The following is an 18,471-nucleotide window of genomic DNA, read 5'->3' as shown; positions in this document are numbered from 1 at the left end:
TTGCTTACACGTCTATTTTCTATCTACGCCCCAAACCAGGGTCTAAAATTCTCCATGTAAGGTACGGAATGCTACAAGGGAGCCCAGCGAGAACCAATCTGAAACAGTACGAATTATTCCCTAGACCCAAACGCAACGGAAATATCTATGTAACAACAGATATCAAGCATGCTGCCCTGCAGTTAGCCATTGTGAGATGATTATGAAAAAATAAAGGAGAAAGAAAGAAGAAGAAGAAGAAAAAAGAACAAGAGACACCCGTAGATGTCCCTGCTCTCAACCTAGATCAATCAGAGCATCGTAGCATTCTGATATTCATATTTTCAATCAGTCTCAGACCGATCGAACCTACCTCAATCCCCACCCCTTCCATATGGCCGAATTATCGATCCCACCGGGGGAAAAAAGTACCGACGCCCGGAATTACAGGGTTCACTTGTTTGCTGCTGCCATAGGATTGGCTCTATTGCGAGAATTGGACTTCTTCCCCTGGCGATACTACAACGCAAACGCTATGGCGAACTGGTGCCGCGCGACACTGGTTGACCTCCCTGCAGACCGCCGGGTGCAGAGAGCGGGATCCAGGGCGTAAGCAATAGCCTCTGCAGGCTGAGCAGATTTATGGAAGCTTCTGGCCGAATACAATCGAAAGTCGTTACGTTAAGATGAGTTGTATAAGACGCAAAGACGCAAACAAAGGCGAACAGCTGACTAGCGAGATAACGACCAAGTTTCCGGAAGGGTTGAAGAGTGAAATGTAGCAGTGTGCTGAACCCATCTGACAATCCGAGGAATTACAACGTTAAAGTTCTTGTTCTTTCCCATGCCGCCAAATATTCCGGTGTTGCGAGCGAATTTAACAAAAGAAAACATCAGCGTGTGAGGAGTGCCGACGACACCACATAGGATTCTCCTTTTCTTTTTTCTTCTTATTTTTTCCCTTGGTTTTTCTTTTCTCTTTCGAAGATCGACTGGTCGCATAAACGGTGACATGTCGGTTTCGCCGGATGACATGTGAATGCGATGAAGACTTCTTCTCTCCATTTTCGACAAGACAACAGATGACGCCCCACCGTAGCCCGTTGAGCGCAATTCCATTCGAATGGGGGTATTGGGAATTAAAAAACCATTCCAGGAAATAGGGTAAGTAAGGGAATGTCACAGAAAACAAAAGGCGTGGGGAGAAAAATTGAAAGAAGCGCGGAGGCTAAACAGACCCATCACTGGACGAGGTTACGTGCTCTGGGCCTTGTTCCGACCGTCCAGATCAATCAAAACTTCACCTACCTAGTGCTGTAACGGTCGTCACGGGGGTCATAGGAACGGCCGCCGCCGCCAGCGCTGCTGCCGCCACCGCCGCCTGCGTAGGCATCACGAGCAGGAGCTGCGGAGCCGTAACTCGGGGGGTTAGCATCGCGGTCATAGTAGCCACCACCGCTGCCGCCACGACGCTCCTCACGGCGGTCGTCACGACGGTCGTCGCGGCTGTAACGGTCCTCGCGGCCACCGGAAGCATAGCGATCAATGCCACCGCTGCTGCCACCACCGCGGTAACCATAGTCATCACGGTAGTCACGGCGGCCACCGTAGTCACGGTAGTCACGACCACCATAGTCGCGGCGGTCGCTGTAGGAGTCATAGCGGCCATAACGGTAGTCGTCACCACGGCGCCAGCTACCACCGTAAGGACCACGACGATCATCATAGCGATCGCCACGGCCGCCACGGTGACCTCCACGGAAATCTAACAAGATTGAACACACATAAGCCATATATCAATATACAGAGGGAGTCTGGACAATAACTAACCACGCTTGGGAGGACCAAAGTACTTTCCGGGAGTCGGGGTTCTGGGACGGCTACGGCGAGCCTTCTCGATGCTCAGGGTGCGGCCTTCGATGACCTCGCCCTGGAGACCCTCCTTAGCGGCATCGGCCTGCTCGGCAGTAACCATCTTGACGAAACCGAATCCACGAGACTCCTTGGTGTGGGGGTCGACCATGATCGAGCAGTTCTCGACATCACCGTACTTCTCGAACAGACGCGAAATATCCGACTCGGTCAGACGGGGGTGGATACCAGTGACGAACAGGTTGGATCCAGTGTTGATAGCACCCTCCTCGTCATCGAGGTTCTTGCGGGGATCAATGGGGGCGCTATTAATAAGAAGCTTGAGTCAGTCTGGCTGGCGTCTGGTGACAGCTAGCTAGCTAGCTAGCCAGCTCTGCACGTAAACATACCGATCATCGACGCGACCGTTGGGAGAACGGCTGCGGGTGCGATCAGCACGAGGCTCATCGCGAGGAGATGCGCTGCGGTCGCGAGCGAAACGGGGCTCGTCTGAGCAGCAGCAAGTCAGCATTGTTGTGATGATGTTACCGGGGAGATCAGCTGAGCTGGCGAGGCAAGATGACCGGTTGACATACCGTCGTAGCGACCGTTCTCGTTATCGTACTCTGTAGCCATAATGACGGAAATCGAAAAGACGAATGAGAGAGCTGAGTGAGGTGAAAAGGGATGAGAAGGCGCGCGCGCGACGCAGACCGAGGAAAGTGCTAGTGAGAGGCAGAAAAATTCAACAACCGAACCCGATAGCTATCCGACGCGGATATCAGAAAGCCAGGAAGCTAAGATGGCTCTGATTTCCGAGAGGTTAGAAAGAAGAGGAGGAGAAGGGGGATAAGGGAGGAAGGCAAAAAGGATGGATGGAGGAAGAGATGGAAATCGGTGGTGATGATGAAAGAAGGGGGAGAAACCGGGAAAGAAAGTCGAGCGCGGCGAGTCTTCCATAAGCCATTCTGGACCGCCCGCGGCTCTGCCGTCGTGCCAAGGCCGTTCTCCATACCAGCCATTCAATACTGTCCACACTATGGAGTGAGGCTATATGTCTCTACAATAGTATGCGAATTGAATGCGAAGTGACATGATTACATTCTGTAAAGTTCATTACCTGAGAATGGCTACTGTTATAATCCACCAAATTCCCAGTTTCTGACCTACCCAACGCCTGGCCAGCCTATGTTTGTTCCCTCAGCAGCAACAGCAGCAGTAGTAGGGAGTCAAGGAAAGAAAAGCAAACATGCAGAAAGGGGAAATCCGGGTAACGCAAGAAAAGAAATGATGTGTAGGTGTGTAGGGAATGTTCGCTCAAAACCAATGATGATATCTCCGCCATCTGTACGTCTAACTACCTGAATCCGCGCCAGCGTCGTCGAGTCCGATGTACCTTGACGCTCTGTTGCGTCGGTGCATCGCCTCCATTTGCTGCTTCGTTCGATCCATTGACCATCTGTCCTTCCAGCTCTTCATCTTCAACCAGGTCTTTTAGTTCCTCCTCGTCTAGCTCACTGAGCTCCTCGCTCATCCCTCGCATCACATCTCGCCCGGTCCACCGCTCCTCGTGGATGGTGGTACCAATGGGATCGAATGGTTGCATATACCACTGGATGCCTCCTTGCGCCAACGGGTATTGTTGATCACCTTTGAAACTGGGTGGGGGCGTCAACGGCCCATTTTGGTTCTCCACTGGTGGCTTGGATGGCTCAACACTTTCTTTCTCCAGATTTCCGTTTTGATCAGGGACAGATGGTTGATTCTCAATTGTAGGCTGTACAATTGTGGGCGCCACATCTGCACTTTGAGGCTCTGTATCTTGCATATCAGCAGGTGCATCCTCCATGTTCGTGTCCTGCTGTACTTGAGGCTCGGTAGATGCCTCTGCGGGTTGGGACTCGGCCGCACTAGCCTCAGCTGTTGTAGCTGTGTTCCCAGGTACGTCGGCAACACCAGCACTATCTTCAGGCTCGGATTTAGCAAGCACATCCACTTCCTCAACCTTCTGCTCTGTACCATTTGGTAGTGCAGACGCTTGTTCATCGTTGACTGTTTCTGGCGCATCAACTTCGGAGCCCCGTCTGGACATGACACTATTCTCTAGCATGAGATCGAGCTCCTTAAGCTCCTGTTCAAACGGCTTGCGGTTTAATTCGCTCTCCTTCCTGATCGCATCTTCTAGCGAAGGCTGAATGGCTTTTATGATCCGCTTGGCAAGCTTTCTCTTCTCGCGTTGCTCTAGGCTGAGTTCCGGTGCACGACCACTAATCTGCATCTGAAGCTCAGCCGTATCTCCAGCCGGTTGGACTCCAATCTCCGTAGTGAAGACATGGGCCAGGTCAGCGGAGAAGGTAGCAACCGACGGATAAAACCGTTCTTGCAGCTTGGTTCTGATAGACGCCAGGCCTTGTCGAAAGATACCTTTGCCATCAAGCCTGCAGCGATGTTAGACCACGTGAGGTAAAGTAAAAGAATCATGCTTACACTTGAGCTTTCTCGAATATTGGCCAGAGCAGAGGGAAAATAGGGAAGTAGACAGTGTCAACAATGCTTTTAAGCGTCTCCACGTCCTTTAACTTCTCCCTCTCGCGGTTCTTCACTTCATCACACAGCATCCTCAATCGATCCAAATCATGATAGAGTCTCTCACCAAACTCAATACGTCTTTGTAGTCTCTTGCTCCCAGGGACTCCCATAGCAACATAGTCCCTCCTTGTCATCTCCATGGAAGAGAAGGTTTCCAGCTGGAGTTGCAAACGTTTCAGAAGTGCGGCTCCCCGCCTGGCTTCTCGTTTCAGCGTCCAGTACTTGCAAGCATCCTCAGCATACTGCTTCCTTTGTCGAACCCCGAAGCGCTGCAGTGAGGCCACAACCGAGTTCAGCACGACCTGGGGAATCACAGGAGCCCCCGACGGTAACTTCCAAATAGTCTTGGGTACAGTCGGTCGCTTCCGCTTATTACCGCCAACAGTCAGGGTAATGCGTGGTGTATGCATGCGATGTCCGTCGTCATCCCCGTGGTCGCAACCGAGAGGGTGTGAAGGCTCCAAGGAAAGAGCCGCCGCCTGGCTGTCTCCCCATCGGCGGCCTTGCATTGTAGTCCTGTAATACTCTATTGCCTCAGCCGTAGCAACATCTGTCCCATGCTCTCTGCGCCATTCAGGGGGTACGTGCTTGTCACAGAAAGCTTTGAGTAAATGGGAGTCCATGACCGCCGGGGTTCCATGTCCTGACTTCATCTTCAGGTAAAGCTGAGCCCTCCGTGCGCAGGTAACATGGAACGCAACGAAGCAGTTCTTGTTACTGCACTGTATCGAGGCACCCATTCTCTGGCGACAAATGTAGCAGTGAAGCTTCCAGCGACTGCGAGGCACTTTCTCCACATCCGTGATCGGTTCCATAAGAGAAGGATTACCAATAGAGACCTCAGGGATCCAGATCGCACACAGGAGATGAGACCACTTCGAGGAGGTAGTCTGCTTGAAGGCACCTTCGGTATTTGGACAGAAGATGCAGTTGACAGACCCTCTTCCAATCAGCTGACACTTGCGACATAGCCATTGTCCCTCCGGGATGAACGGAACCCCGTAGCATTCCTGATGGACTGCCAAATCACAACCATCGCAGAAAACAATCGCATTGGAATTCTCGCAGTCACCATCGTCACAAATAGCACATTTGCTGTCCTGTTCCTCACCTGGCGCAGTCTCGCCATTTACCGCCGCGGCAGAGCTCGAACGAGGCCGCTGCGTCTGGGGAGGCTTGGGATTAGGCTTCGGTATACGCTTCTCTAAGACGTGCCACTCCTTCTCGATCTTGGTCATGGTAATCTCAAAGACTGCCGGCTTGATCGGCTCCAGCTGGTCTTCTCTTCGCTTCGCATTATATTCCTCCAGCCACTTTTCATCTTGCTCATCCATATCATATTCCACCCGGCCAACGGCAGCATTGACCTCACCTTCTGAAGCGACAGGGTTCGCCAAATCCAGATCATCTTCCTGGGCACCCTCTGTCATGCGGATCAACCGACGGTCATGGCGGAGGAATAGATCGCTCTCTTGATACCCTACACTCGCCATAGTGCGGTCAACATAGTTCTGCTGACCCACTCCAGGTTGGTCATAGAAAGTGAACGGGTCGCGTATGCGGAATGAGGGCTTCGGTAACGTCAGCCTCTCGCGGGGATTCGGACCTGGGGGCGGAACGTTCTTCTGTTGATGTGTGATGCCCAAGGCGTTGAGGATGGCCTCAGGTCGACGAGGAGGGCGGCCTGGTCGGCGCTTGATAGGAGTCGGTGACGAGCCATTCGTATGTGCGCGTATCAGCTCTGCTATTGGATCCTTCTCGTTCGTCTTATCGAGGCCGTTAGGCGACAGAATATGAGCAATCGATGATGTGGGAGGCGGGCGATCCACTTCTTCTGCATCGAAGACTGCAAATTTCGCATCAATATCTAGATCCGGATGGAATTCCTCCCAACCACGCTCCTCTCGCGGCTTGTAACCATCCCCTTGTTGTAGAGCAAGGGCAGCCGCCGTCGACGACCCAAAACGGCCCCGGTTCTGACTCTTCTCTCTTCTCAGACGCGCGGAGGGAGGTGTCATCGGGACAGGAGGTGGCGGCGGCGGAGGAGGCAGTTGTACAGGCTGAGGTTGAGGTGCTGACTCTGGAAGTGGAACTGGGCCATTGCGACCACGAGAGTTGGAAGAATTACGTCTGACTGCCGGTGTGGGCTTGGGTTTCGGCGTATCCTTCACCTCCAGCTCAATGTATCTCCCACCACCACCCGGTCCGCCAGGGACATACTTTCGCTTTTTGAGGGGAGGGCCTTCGTTGGTTACCGATGAGTCGGAGCTCGAGGGAGGTTTCAAGGTCACTCTAGTCTGGGATCGGGAGGGTCTGCTGGGCGAGCGGTGGCTCTTGGGCCATGAGAGGGGCGCCATAGTTTCAAACAAGGCGGGAATAAGCGCGAACAGAGACGGATAGGAAGTTCAACTAGAAAGGAGTTGGTGATAAAGCGACGCCGAGCGGTGCCGCTCAGCCGCACGTTCTAGGATTCCAGACAAACGCACGTCGCGCCGTAAAGCAGGTGGAAAATGGGGGTTAAACGATCGGAAATATACAGAGCATGGCTCCTCCAAGCCGCCAAGGTCGTAAAAGACAGTACTCGACAGTGAATGTGGGCGACAATAGAGAGGGGGGAAGACGCGCAGGCCGCGAGAGGGCGGGAAGTTGACCAGATGCTGTGCTTATGATAAGCAAAGCAACCCGCTTGGCTAGCCGTCGGGCCCCAAAGGCGGAGAGTCTCAAGCCGCTCTCCACATTCGCGCTGCTTCCCGCCGACCTTCCTGTGTCTGTCAGTTCCGTCCCCTCTTGATTACTTACTTCCCAAGAGCTCTCTCCCCATTCACAAAGCCCACTTAGTTGTTCTGTTTACCGTCTACTGGTTAGATAGTTAACAAAATGAGTGGCCCCGGTGAAGAGCGGTAAGTTTAACCACCCACTCTTTTTTTCCCGACTGAATTCCTACTATACTCCCCAGATCTCTAGACTAACAACAACCCACCCGTGGGTATGCATTCTAGATGGCGCGGAGGTCGCCCATACGACCAGAACCGCCACTCGGCGCAAAGACACTCCAACGCCCGCACCATGAGCGCGCATGGTGGGTCTCGGGGTGGACAGAATAATTGGGGAGATTCGCGTGACCAGTTCTCTTCCGGGCCGCAGCAGGAGCAGCATGTCCCCGTGCAAGGCTTTAATGCCGCGGAGGCGAAAGGAGCTCTGAGAAAGGGTAAGCTTAGGCCAGCTTATAGGCGAGGATTGGCACCAGCTAACATACAGCTTGCGCTGGACTCTAGGACCGGGAGGTGCGTATACCACCACGGCTCATCCGAAATCAATACCTACAACTACCTATCGCTAACCCTCATCTCCTCTCCAGAACCGAGACCTTACTACTACAAACCACAAGGAAAGGACGTGAACAACCGCGCGAGCGGACCCTGGGGTGCAAAACGTACGTGATCACATCCCCAGGAAACAACAGCACGAAACAAACGATCAATGACCTAACTCGAACAACGACGTATACAGCCAACCAAATGGCAAACGGCAAGGATTTCTTCCTCGAGCTTCGGAAGCAAGTGACGGCGCTGCAGCAGGGTGGCACTGTTGCAGGTGGTTGATGGAGATTGAAGGTTGAAATAACTGTACAAAGTCGACCGATGCTGGAAACTTCAGGCGAGGGTCGGGAGATCTGAAGAGCCCGAAATGCTTGTCGCTGCTGGTGGGGTGCGGAGATGAGCTTTTACCGTTGGTGATAGGCTGATAAGCTGTCACCTCTAGAAACGGGGATTGGAATAACGGTCTCGTCACAGACATACTGGTGCTGTCATGAGGAGAGCCGATTTGCATTATGTGTGTCTTGTGTCAAGGTAGCGCCTTTCGCATGGCTTGCGAATTAGTAGTTCATATGACATGGAATGAAATGTACATGATTATACGGAGTCCTTGACTTGTAGATAGTTGCGAGTAAAGCTCACTAGTAGTGGTGATACATGGATTGTGATCTATATACAGCTCATAAAAATACACACTCGAAGAAGAGTGAAGTGGTAACAGCATCATCCCCCAAATCTATCTATTGTACAAAATGATCCTCAGCTCTCTCCCACCCAAAAGGCCCAAGGACACCACCATCTCCCTCCTCTCGCGGATCCAGCGACCACTTCCTAATAGCCCGAGAGGTAAGATTCGTGCGCCAACCCGCCTCAAACATCTCCATACCCGCCCAAGCAATCATAGCAGCATTATCCGTACACAAGTACGGCGGGGGAGCAACCAGCCCAACGTGCCCGAACCCGCGGGCATCCAGCCACGAGCGCAACACAGTCATAAGGTACTGGTTCGCCGCAACACCACCACTAACAACAAGAGTCTTAACCTCCTTCTCCGGCCCTTGTTTAGCAAGACTTTCCAACGCCATGATAGTGCGCGACGCCAGATGCTCAAAGCTAGTCCGCATTGCCTCGCGAGCCAGAGCTATCCGCTCCTCATGACTGATCGTTTGACCGGCTGCCTCGCGAGCGGAGAATATCCTCGCCAGCGTGCTGCCTATGAAGCAGAAGCTGTATTGCAATTGACGGCTGTGGGCCCATGGCTCTACGAAAGACCAGCCCCAGGGGTTTTCGCTTTTGCGTGGGAGGAGTTCATCGTGACGGGATTTGGGAGCCTGGTAGTCGGCGTAGTCGGCTTTGCCGTTGGGGAAGGCGAATTGTTCGAGCAACTTCCCGTACATGGTGCTCTTTGACGTCTGGAGGAGGTAGGGAGGGATGATTTCGCGGGAGGCTTTGTCTAAAGCCTCTCCGAGGGCTCGGTCCACTGTTGATGCCATGATTTCGTGATCGGTTATGGAGGAGGATTTGACTAGCATTGTATGGCCGCCGGAGGCGAGGATGGAGAGGAAGGGAAACTCGGGGGTGATGGGTTGCTGCGACGCCGCGACATCCTGGCTATTATCTTGTGCCTGGCTACGGTTCATGCACGATACAAGACGAGGAGTCAACAGATGAGCCTGCATATGATGAACTCCGACGAACGGCACCTGCCATGCGACGGACAGCGCCTTTCCTGTATCTAGCCCAACGAAGAGGTTCGAGCGGAACCCCGGTCCCCTAGTGGCGCATACGAAGTCGGGTTTCCTGCGCAATTGCGTATCACTTGAGACATTTATCGTTTGGTGCTTTTCGAGCTTCGCGACGGGTAGATGGGCGAGTGCTTTATGGACGAGACTTGCGATATTCTCTTGGTGGGATTCGAGAGCCACGACCGGGTGGATGCCCTGGTATGCGCTGGTGTCGCAGGTCACCTTGTCGAGGAAGTGTATTTGAACGGCATTTGATTCCTTCTCGACGATTGCTACCGATGTGTCGTCGCTGGATAGATCAGAGCAGTTAGCTATGCTGTCGCGCAAGTATTCGGGCGGATTGGATTAGACACACCAGGACGTTTCGATGGCAAGTGTGAGCAGCCCGCGGCGGCTTCGAGGTAGAAGACTCCACCTCGGAGCAGTACACAAGCCTTTGCGTAATGCTGAGGTGGAAACTCTGCTCAACATTGAAGAGGATTTGAAAGACAAGCGAAGGAAGGCTGAGGCAAGCTTTCTGGGTCTGGCTTGTCGGCGGGAAAACTAAAGACTAATATCGTATCGGGATTCTCCTCGCACGGGCCATCGAAACCCGGGGCCGCCGCCGCTGTTACTATAAATCGCTACGGTCGGTCTGAAGTGGCTAGGATCACCGCTGGCGAGAATTCACCATAAGTAGGTCTACTAGTTTACTGCTAGCACTAAACACAATGGAGCCATAACGATCGTCATTGGGGCAGCCCAAGATAGGCCCTATGCTAAGTACAAAACGCCGGACCGTATCATCACATCATGAACATAACAGGTATCATATACACGCTGAGTCTATCCTCAATCCACCAGATGCATCCATCCCAGTGTTTTCGCTGCACTCAAGGACATCCAATGCCCCGCGCCGCCAGACATACCCCGAATTGTCGTTGCGCTCCAGATGCCGGATCGACTTATCACCTTGAGTTGGAGCGGGGAGGGTACAGAAACCGTGGCGCATTAAAAGGCTCTTCGGATTTCTGGCCCAGCATCCCGCCGATCTGCTTTTGGCTGTAATTTTGGTTGTAGCGACATCAGCCTCTCCTTCATTCACGAACCATCCAACGTCGCTCCTCGCGTGACAACTTGGTGTAAGTGCCATAGTACTCCTCGGGATTCTCGATGGGCGTGACACAGTGGACAGTGGGAGTGCCCTTGAACTGAATCCGCTTTTCTGCGTGACTTGAGGCGCCCGAATGTTTCTTGAGGATACTCTTAGACGAGCACGAGTTGTTGTAGGCGTAGCTTGGTACTTGGAAAGACGTGAACCGCTTTGCACTCGGGCTTGCAGGGGAAATCGGAGTGCGCGGTATGGCGCTGGGAGACTTGAGGGACAGAGGCTGACGAGAAGTATTTTGCGCAGCGGAGGTGCACAGTGAAAGCTTCGGCCTTGCGTTGCGAGCGATCATTTTGACTGACACTGATGGGTTGGAACGATGATTGAATGCAAAAAGATATCTTGTTCTCTGGGTGGAAGAAACAAGTAGAGAATAGGCGCAAGGAGCAGCAGCACAAGATTATCAAGGAAAACCACTTTGATCAACAGAGTGTTTCCAATGAGGCAGGCGTGTAAATGATACTATTATTACTCGATGACGTGCCAAACAGGAAGCTGCAAAACAGATAGTCGCCTGGACCAGCCAAACGAACTACTCAAGGATGAAAATAGAACGAAAACAAAAACCCAGCAAAGCCCAAAACAAATTGTGTGTCAAGAAAAGAGGAAGAACCCTTAATCCCCGGGCTAGCTGGGCGGCTATATAGTTGTTCGACCTTCATTGCTGGGGAGAAACCCTGGTGGTGGGGAGGGCGAAGGCGAGGGGTTGACCTGGCGATGGATGGCAACCTATTTTAAGAAACTTTGGGTCAGGAGGTGACGCTTTGCACCCATCCATACTCCATGATTCGTTGTCGCTCAGCAGGGACCTCGAGACTAGGTGTGATGAAGGGGTGACTTGTGCCTTTTCGTGCAGCTGCTCGGCGCTTAGAATGTGATGAACACTAACCATTGGCTGCCGGCCGCCATCCCCCTCGTCGACCACCCGGCATCTTCACAATTTCCCGCAGTCGACGATCGGAAGCTCCCCTCACCTTGAAATGGACAAGCATTCTGCAGAGTTTGAAGTGCCGAATAAGATGGTTGTTTGCCGTGGGCTTCGGAGCACACATGGGCGAGCGTGTGGGACATTGACGGCACTTGCATATGGGCACACCGACATCACACCCCACGACCGAACCATTGGTTCTCATCGTTCGTATCCCAATGATCTTCCGTGCCATTCCAGATGGAAAGGGCAAGATGCCGGCTTGCCAAAGTGTTGACGATCGTGCCAACCAGCCAATACGAGTGATTGTGGCTCTGGAATGGCTCCCAGAGCCTAAGTCAAGGTTTCAGGCGAGCCCGGTCTTTCCCATGATCAAATTGAATTATGACAATGGTAGGATAACAGGGGACACCAAGGCATCAGTGTGGGGTGGCTCCAGGCAGGGTCGAGGCTATCTTGGGGTCCGGACCGCCTGGTGTAAAAAACTCTTGCGTGTACCGTAATCAATCGGGTTTGTGATTTGGAATGAACCACCTTTTCCAATTCGATGGCGATTTCAAAGAAGCCGCTAAGATGTCGGAAATCATTGAAACAACCAAGCCAAGAGGGCCATCATCCGTTTTGACTTCTGTCATCAGAAGTCACCCTTCGCAGCAGAGTTCGGAACCGATTCTTCGGCACCGGAGTAATCGGCTGTAACTCGATGGTGGAGGATCCGCTGTTGCGGCGAGAGTTGTCTTCATCCAAAACGTACTTCCATTGCCCATCGGCCGTTTCATGTCGATTAAGTTTGTATCGTTTGTCCAGATCGTTAAAGTGTTTCTCTCGATCGTCTTCACTCCAAGCGTATGTTCCCTTGAAATCGTTCAGAACTTGTCCATGAATGACCCAAGGGATGATAGAGCCGATGGACCGTGGGATGCGAGGAAATCTGAAACGACCTCTCCTGGTAAGGAAAACCGAGGCGACAACGCACCCATCGAAGACCACTATGATTAGAACATACATGAATGATGCAAACGATGGGACCACCGCCCAGGACATGTTGTAGATAATACCGTCGCTGATCCGAGCAGGATAGTCTTGAAGTTGGAAGTAAGCATCCCGTTCAAGCGATAGATCAGTTGCAAAGATTGTCCGGTAGACATTGCGGGTGGCGGATTCGAGAACATTTGCGGTAATGACACTTGTATTGGTGTCCAGAATGCGGTAGAGATTTGCCGTGAGGGTGCCAAACCAATCAGCGCTGCTTGCATTGTTGGTTTCTAGATGCGAGCCATTGTAAGTGACGCTTAGAGGGTTTGATAGCCTGAGGTTGTAGTTGGCCAGGTTTGTCGTCCCGTTGCGTAGAATCGCATCGTCTGTCACAAAGGTGCCATTGAGAGGGACATGGTACTGTATGTACCCATCGGAGTTGAAACCAACGGAGAAATTCTGCATAATGAAAAGGGATTCGCAATACAACGCGACTGCGGTATCGGGTGAGGTTTGTAGATAGCCACCTCCGCTGGGGTAGGCAACCACGACGACCGAGGGCTTCTGACAGCCACTTGATTGTGCAGATGTCGGTGAAGCGAAGAAGCGAACCGTCAAACTGTTCCCTTGGCTAGCCTCAGTGTCTTGGATTGTGTCTATTTGGCACACCGTATCTGATTCGTTGAAAGGCGAGTATTGCCAACTGGCTACATTTGTTACCGGGTCCTCGGAATAGCTGTCGGCGATCGAAAGCTGCTTGCATACTAGATCAGCACCAACGCCCCGAATGGTGCCCCCAACGAGCCATTCGGATGAAGTGTCCGTCCATGCAGGGAGAAATGAATAACTGGATGTGGTCCAAGAGAGCACCGAGGTACCACTATAGATGCTGCTCTTGATGGTGTCAAGTTCGGGGCCTATTGGCGAGGCTTGTCTTATGGCGATTGACGCATAGCTGTAGTTGGACTTCATATCAGCATCCGCCCTCGTCGGACCAAGCTCGTGCCGAAAAAGCCCGCTGGCCAATATGCTCATTGCGGTATTAAACAAACAGGCCACTCCTACGAGTCCCAGCAAGAAGTGGCGGTAACTGAACCACTTGAAGAGTGAAGCAATAGGATTCAGTGATCCGTACTCGAGCAGTAGGGAAGACGCAGCGGATGCGCCCCCGGCCTGAAGGACAGACCATGGTTCCAGAACGCTCAGGTATCGGTATATCGAGAGGCATAATGCCCTGATAATGGAAGCGAGTGCAGACGGAATGAGTTGGAACAACGCCGCCAGACTGTCTGAGGTAAGATATGTCAAGGAATGGAATGCCCCATCCTTGGCACACAGCACGAAAATTGTCACAATACCTGCAAATACCGCTATGAAGAGGAATATTTCAAGAGCGAAAATTGGTATAAGGAGGAAATGAGGTCTTGGATCGGGTTTGCCTTGGAAGATCTGTCTTTGAGACCGAGGAACTAAACAGTGTCAATACGTCTGCTTTATGAGACCCTTACCGAGGCAAATCACAATCAGTGCGAGACTTACCAGCAGATGGCTCAATACAAATACGGGGAGGGTCAGAAGCTTGCTGCCAGCGACAAGTATAGTTCTTGAGAATGGTCCTCAACTGTCTGGTTGACAACTGATCTAGGTTCAGGTGAGACAGACACGAAGCATCAATGACATCGGCCATGATACCACACATGGATGCGATAGAAGCTGGGTCACTTCGAAGCATATTCGGGCGATTTGGGTAGGTGTAGGCCAAATACAAAACCATTACCACTCCAAACAGAAGGATTGCCTCGGAGAGGAAGGACTGTACCGGGCCAACAATGATGGCCATCTGATGTGTCACATGAGAAGCTTGCACATAGTGTGACTGACTGGTGAGATCGAAGATCCTGTTCATCAACGGTACAAAAGCGCCTTGAATGCTAGTTTCCAGCTTCGAGATAAGATCACGATGAAGTGTGGATGGTCTCACTGGCTTCTTATTGAACGTGGAAGTGCCATTGGTGGAGGCCACCTCTTGCAAGATTATGCCTTTAAAATGGGTAGTATTGAGAGAAGCTCTTGACACCTCTGTAGTCGAGTTCGGATGCAGATCAACGATTGAAAGCGAACCATTTACTTGCACTGAGATGCCAGCTTCCGAGGTCAGATAGACAAGCTTGCAGCCAAATCCATTGACCTGATGGGTGTAATCAGAGCTCGAATAGTCGGATTTCTGGCGATCAAGTTCACTGGATTTGTTGAGATTGACGTCGACCGTCAGTCCGATTAGGTCGAAAGAAGCACACTGCTTGGTAATACTAGTCGTGGATGCGTTCGGCTGCCAGTGTGAAATCTGCACAGATGAGTTTGTCGGCGGTATGGTGATTTCCTCGCTAAGTTCCAGGGTGCAATTATCGGTTGTTGACACGTCGTAGAGGTTCCAAATCAAGGGTTGTCTAGTGGGAGATCCGATACCGAATGAAGAAGTATTGGAGGATACATCAATGGTTACGGCATCTTCCACGTCGATCTCAGTACAGGATAACTCTGTCCAATAGATGGATTGCGTGAGTTCCCACATTTTCGTGTCGTATTGAACATCTAATGGTATAGCCACCGGTGCCATAGCGTACTTGCTTGATTCCGGCTGACTATATGACAGGTCCCGATGGTCTCGAATGCTGGTCGTGTTCTGGATGCTGTTATCCACCAAGGATCCCTGCTCTTCAAGGTTCACGATAGTCGGCCATGTTTGAAGGTGCTGATTTTTGTAGACGGTAGCATCATCCATGTTGAAAAGACTACTTTGCAACGACGGAAATACCAATTGCAGGAGGATACTCAGGATTGAGATGCAGACCGCAAGCCAATGGCGGTTCCTCATTGCAAAGAATGGCGCGGTTGTATAGTGACCGAATTCGTAGTTGAGAAGTAGCACATCAGCCGGAGCCCCTTGGGGTCTTGATAGTTGGAAGTACGGTTCGAGCCGAAGAGCGTCATATTCAACGAGGGACCATAAGACTGCGATGATCATACTCAGGATCGTGGGAACGTAGGTGTAGGCGAATTTTCGGGTGTCGGTGAGTTGGTCAGTCGAGGTAAAGAGACTGAGGCTGCCTTCATTGTTGCCCAGTTGTCGAAGAAACTCAGTCACCAACAGCATGAAGAACATGAGGCAGGCCAACGGAATCAAGTATCGTCGGCGCAAGGTCCGCGGAAGCCATCCTGAAGTCCGGATCTGAGGAGCATCGCGGGTAAGCTCTGTTGTCATCGTTCCTCGGTCCTTCACATCTGTCAAAGTTGCCTAGCATAGATCGCCGGAGGGATATGGCTGGTATCAATAACCAGTCACCGCATTCAACCGCGATTCGACATGGCTGGAGGAAGTGTTCAGGAGTGAGGCGCTCGAGAATTGGGGAGGCACAAAACGGTCACTTCAGGGTTGCCCATCGACGGATATCGCAGCTGATTGACTTGTCGACACAGTGTGATGGAAGAAAAGCGGTATTCAGGGTCCTCTTGTTCCGATGATGCGGCTGGTTGCGCGAGGATCCGGGCTGGGCGGGAGGAGAGTCGATGAGGAATAAGATAAGAAACGAACCGGGTCGTGGTGCTCTGGAAGGCGACGAGCCCCGGCGCCAAAACCATTTTAGAAAAATAGCCAGTTTCGGGGGTGGGCAACTTGGCCCGTTTGGGATTAATTTATTGCACTGGGGCCTATTGGTACGTGTTCCGGGTGGAGCGCCCACTTAGAGACTTGGGAGGAGAGGGGGTTGACTGGTGATGCGATCCGCTTCGCAGCCCGTAAAAAGGCCACCAACCTCGCCTTACGATCCACTGCATTTGCAGCAGGAAATCTGGCTAAAGACTTCTAGTCCCCTTTCGACGCGGGATGAGTGTTGTGATTTCACGGGCCAGTCTTTCCCTTCTGCCGTCAGCAGTCTGCATCTCGGTGTACTCGCAGCCCAATCAGTCCAATAACTTTCCAGTAATAGTGGGTCATGGCCCTGGTTGATCACTTTGACTGTGACAGCCCTGGAGGATATCCAGGTATAGGCATGATCGACGGTCAATAAATTGCATGATGGTGCTCGCAAGAGGTGCTGCAAAGGGTTCAGACCTTCAAGATTAACAATGGGGACACTTGAGTGATGGTGGACAGGTGGAGGACACTTGCCTTGGCCGAAACTTGGCGAGGGAGAAATGACGAATCTCTTTGGTAGCGCTCCAAGGCTTGGTATTTTTAGCCGCCCTGTGCCCCACCGAGAACCGTCCCTGTTTTCTTCCCAGCGACCTGGTCATCTTCTTTTACGCATATACTATGTAGATATATCAACCTACCTACAAAGTCTTTGCATCGAGGAGCAGTAGGGTCACGGCTTTCTCTTTCTTGTCTAGATTTGACAGTAACAGCACACTTTGGGCCTGGGATGATCACCTGAGCAGCAAGGCAGCAAGGTCTGTCAGCATGCCATTCGCCCGACTGCTGATAAGCTTAAATTATTCTGCATTGAACCTCAGCTTACAGCCTATTAGAAGATCTTGCACAACCTGAGTATAAGCTGTGAGTCGTACCCATATTACAGACAGGATGCTTAGTGGGTCTACGATCAGCCAACCTACCACTTGACGCTCGTGCTCGCAAGAAGGTACTAGTAGATACAGAGGTGATGATAACCCAGCAATTTGTTTGTGCAATTTGTTTGTCAATACTATTCAGAATGTTCATTGGAGTTGGTTTCTATCCGACACAGACATCCCGTTGTCACGCTTTCTTAAACTTGTGCAAGCACTTAATTCATTACATGTTATGGGAAACCTACAATAATAGAAAATTTACGTAGTGCCAAACACAGCTGACGGATATGAATGATATCAAAATCATGTTCTCGAGCTAGTAATATATGACGGGTCATATAAGGTTTAATGTATAGCCTGCGCACACTTCTGATAACCGATAGTAGAGCTCTTCACTACTAGATCTTATCAACGGAACCCTTGAAGATGAGTATATCTGGTGGAGACCTCAGGGTCTACGGCCGAACCCCTATTTATTTCGAGAACTATCAGCAAGAGTTTATCTTGACAGTAGCTTTAAATCCGGGCTTTGCCTCAAGAAAAACCAATACAACTGCTCGGATATATGGGGTGTATCGAGAAAACAAATATAGTCTGCATAAAGCCTACTGGGTTGTTCGTAGTGCCCAGGTTGGTTTAAGCCAGAGAACTGCTACCTAGTAGAACTCTTCAGATATTACCTATTTACTTTATGGGCTGTATACAGTAGACTGGCCGACATTATACAGTGCGGTCCCAAATATACTGGGTCTATATGCTACATCATAATATGAGAGCATACTCAATGGGTGTTGTTCAAAAAGGGGCCAATTTACAGATTCGAGGTATATGTCGTAGCCAGCAGTTACGCTAAGATGGCTCCGATCGGCAAACATGAAAAGAGTGAACCAACTCTCCACTGTACCAAACGCATTGCATTGACTAAGTCCCCCCTTTTCATATTGTAGAGCGATAGCACAAGATCAAGAAAGAAATAGAGAATACAAACATTGATGAGGAAAAGAGTTGTTGTCAGTGTAGATCGGCGAAGCTTTCGGTCGAAGGAATTAGCGCATGGTAGGAACCAATAAAGCGCGATCGAGACGCACTTGGCTCTCTGGGCGTCACTGCCGGTACTACTATGATCACCATCTCACTCAATGTACTCCGTACCTGTCGCTAATTTAGATACGAACTTCTGCAACGGTTGAACTCCAGCCTTACCCGCCATGGTGGCTGAAACGAAGCAGAGCAGTGGCAGCTCGATCCGGCCATCGGTTCTCTTCGGATACGATGGATCCTGGATGAACCGCCGCTAAATTCGGGCCCAGACCAGAGTGGCTCTCAAAAGAGGTAATACTGCGTGTGACCTACCTCGGTGTGGTCCATAAG

At 51.4% G+C, this 18,471-nt stretch overlaps 8 protein-coding genes across 8 annotated transcripts; 2 read left to right on the top strand and 6 right to left on the bottom strand.

Annotated features, from left to right (window-relative positions):
* Nucleotides 1-1,190: 1,190 nt before the first annotated feature.
* Nucleotides 1,191-1,989, bottom strand: BO88DRAFT_274699 (uncharacterized protein). The gene has a single exon (XM_025702385.1). It carries the CDS (start codon nucleotides 1,770-1,772, stop codon nucleotides 1,284-1,286), a length of 489 nt encoding a protein of 162 aa, XP_025563885.1. The 5' UTR covers nucleotides 1,773-1,989; the 3' UTR covers nucleotides 1,191-1,283.
* On the bottom strand, nucleotides 1,452-2,546 carry BO88DRAFT_274653 (RNA recognition motif domain-containing protein). The gene is made up of 3 exons (XM_025702384.1): nucleotides 2,427-2,546; nucleotides 2,241-2,340; nucleotides 1,452-2,156 (listed from the first exon to the last, which is right to left on the bottom strand). Exons 1-3 carry the CDS (start codon nucleotides 2,464-2,466, stop codon nucleotides 1,805-1,807), a joined length of 492 nt encoding a protein of 163 aa, XP_025563884.1. The 5' UTR covers nucleotides 2,467-2,546; the 3' UTR covers nucleotides 1,452-1,804.
* A 374-nt stretch (nucleotides 2,547-2,920) lies between these two features.
* BO88DRAFT_487525 (putative PHD finger domain protein) lies at nucleotides 2,921-7,062 on the bottom strand. The gene is made up of 2 exons (XM_025712546.1): nucleotides 4,318-7,062; nucleotides 2,921-4,268 (listed from the first exon to the last, which is right to left on the bottom strand). The coding sequence occupies exons 1-2, from the start codon at nucleotides 6,774-6,776 to the stop codon at nucleotides 3,188-3,190; spliced, it is 3,540 nt and encodes a 1,179-aa protein (XP_025563883.1). The 5' UTR covers nucleotides 6,777-7,062; the 3' UTR covers nucleotides 2,921-3,187.
* A 118-nt stretch (nucleotides 7,063-7,180) lies between these two features.
* Nucleotides 7,181-8,324, top strand: BO88DRAFT_404424 (uncharacterized protein). The gene is made up of 5 exons (XM_025706612.1): nucleotides 7,181-7,319; nucleotides 7,419-7,627; nucleotides 7,695-7,703; nucleotides 7,778-7,852; nucleotides 7,930-8,324. The coding sequence occupies exons 1-5, from the start codon at nucleotides 7,297-7,299 to the stop codon at nucleotides 8,019-8,021; spliced, it is 408 nt and encodes a 135-aa protein (XP_025563882.1). The 5' UTR covers nucleotides 7,181-7,296; the 3' UTR covers nucleotides 8,022-8,324.
* Nucleotides 8,325-8,380: 56 nt separating this feature from the next.
* Nucleotides 8,381-9,952, bottom strand: BO88DRAFT_364416 (N(6)-L-threonylcarbamoyladenine synthase family protein; the record flags this gene model as incomplete). Its single annotated transcript, XM_025703977.1, has 2 exons — nucleotides 8,381-9,770; nucleotides 9,837-9,952. 2 exons carry the CDS (start codon nucleotides 9,950-9,952, stop codon nucleotides 8,477-8,479), a joined length of 1,410 nt encoding a protein of 469 aa, XP_025563881.1. The 3' UTR covers nucleotides 8,381-8,476.
* Nucleotides 9,953-10,542: 590 nt separating this feature from the next.
* Nucleotides 10,543-11,103, bottom strand: BO88DRAFT_274576 (uncharacterized protein). The gene has a single exon (XM_025702382.1). The coding sequence runs from the start codon at nucleotides 10,918-10,920 to the stop codon at nucleotides 10,558-10,560; it is 363 nt and encodes a 120-aa protein (XP_025563880.1). The 5' UTR covers nucleotides 10,921-11,103; the 3' UTR covers nucleotides 10,543-10,557.
* A 514-nt stretch (nucleotides 11,104-11,617) lies between these two features.
* BO88DRAFT_274574 (uncharacterized protein) lies at nucleotides 11,618-12,113 on the top strand. Its single transcript, XM_025702381.1, has one exon. It carries the CDS (start codon nucleotides 11,715-11,717, stop codon nucleotides 12,057-12,059), a length of 345 nt encoding a protein of 114 aa, XP_025563879.1. The 5' UTR covers nucleotides 11,618-11,714; the 3' UTR covers nucleotides 12,060-12,113.
* On the bottom strand, nucleotides 11,942-15,945 carry BO88DRAFT_274591 (DUF3433 domain-containing protein). Its single transcript, XM_025702383.1, has 2 exons — nucleotides 14,071-15,945; nucleotides 11,942-14,000 (listed from the first exon to the last, which is right to left on the bottom strand). Exons 1-2 carry the CDS (start codon nucleotides 15,791-15,793, stop codon nucleotides 12,169-12,171), a joined length of 3,555 nt encoding a protein of 1,184 aa, XP_025563878.1. The 5' UTR covers nucleotides 15,794-15,945; the 3' UTR covers nucleotides 11,942-12,168.
* Nucleotides 15,946-18,471: the final 2,526 nt, after the last annotated feature.

This window comes from Aspergillus vadensis, assembly GCF_003184925.1.
Source record: "Aspergillus vadensis CBS 113365 unplaced genomic scaffold BO88scaffold_9, whole genome shotgun sequence".
NCBI classification, from domain to species: domain Eukaryota; kingdom Fungi; phylum Ascomycota; class Eurotiomycetes; order Eurotiales; family Aspergillaceae; genus Aspergillus; species Aspergillus vadensis.
Note: the sequence above shows the minus strand (reverse complement) of the source record. Positions and strands in the feature narration are given on the sequence as shown.

Coding starts and splice junctions, on each gene's coding strand:
- BO88DRAFT_274699 (XM_025702385.1), bottom strand. CDS start 1,772: ATGGCTTATGTGTGTTCAATCTTGTTAGATTTCCGTGGAGGTCACCGT.
- BO88DRAFT_274576 (XM_025702382.1), bottom strand. CDS start 10,920: ATGATCGCTCGCAACGCAAGGCCGAAGCTTTCACTGTGCACCTCCGCT.
- BO88DRAFT_274574 (XM_025702381.1), top strand. CDS start 11,715: ATGGGCACACCGACATCACACCCCACGACCGAACCATTGGTTCTCATC.
- BO88DRAFT_404424 (XM_025706612.1), top strand. CDS start 7,297: ATGAGTGGCCCCGGTGAAGAGCG. Junction 7,320..7,418: donor AGTGGCCCCGGTGAAGAGCG/GTAAGTTTAACC, acceptor TATGCATTCTAG/ATGGCGCGGAGGTCGCCCAT. Junction 7,853..7,929: donor CGGACCCTGGGGTGCAAAAC/GTACGTGATCAC, acceptor CGACGTATACAG/CCAACCAAATGGCAAACGGC.
- BO88DRAFT_274591 (XM_025702383.1), bottom strand. CDS start 15,793: ATGACAACAGAGCTTACCCGCGATGCTCCTCAGATCCGGACTTCAGGA. Junction 14,001..14,070: donor TTGTATTGAGCCATCTGCTG/GTAAGTCTCGCA, acceptor GACACTGTTTAG/TTCCTCGGTCTCAAAGACAG.
- BO88DRAFT_274653 (XM_025702384.1), bottom strand. CDS start 2,466: ATGGCTACAGAGTACGATAACGAGAACGGTCGCTACGACG. Junction 2,341..2,426: donor CGAGAACGGTCGCTACGACG/GTATGTCAACCG, acceptor GCTGCTGCTCAG/ACGAGCCCCGTTTCGCTCGC. Junction 2,157..2,240: donor AACGGTCGCGTCGATGATCG/GTATGTTTACGT, acceptor TCTTATTAATAG/CGCCCCCATTGATCCCCGCA.
- BO88DRAFT_487525 (XM_025712546.1), bottom strand. CDS start 6,776: ATGGCGCCCCTCTCATGGCCCAAGAGCCACCGCTCGCCCAGCAGACCC. Junction 4,269..4,317: donor ATATTCGAGAAAGCTCAAGT/GTAAGCATGATT, acceptor ACATCGCTGCAG/GCTTGATGGCAAAGGTATCT.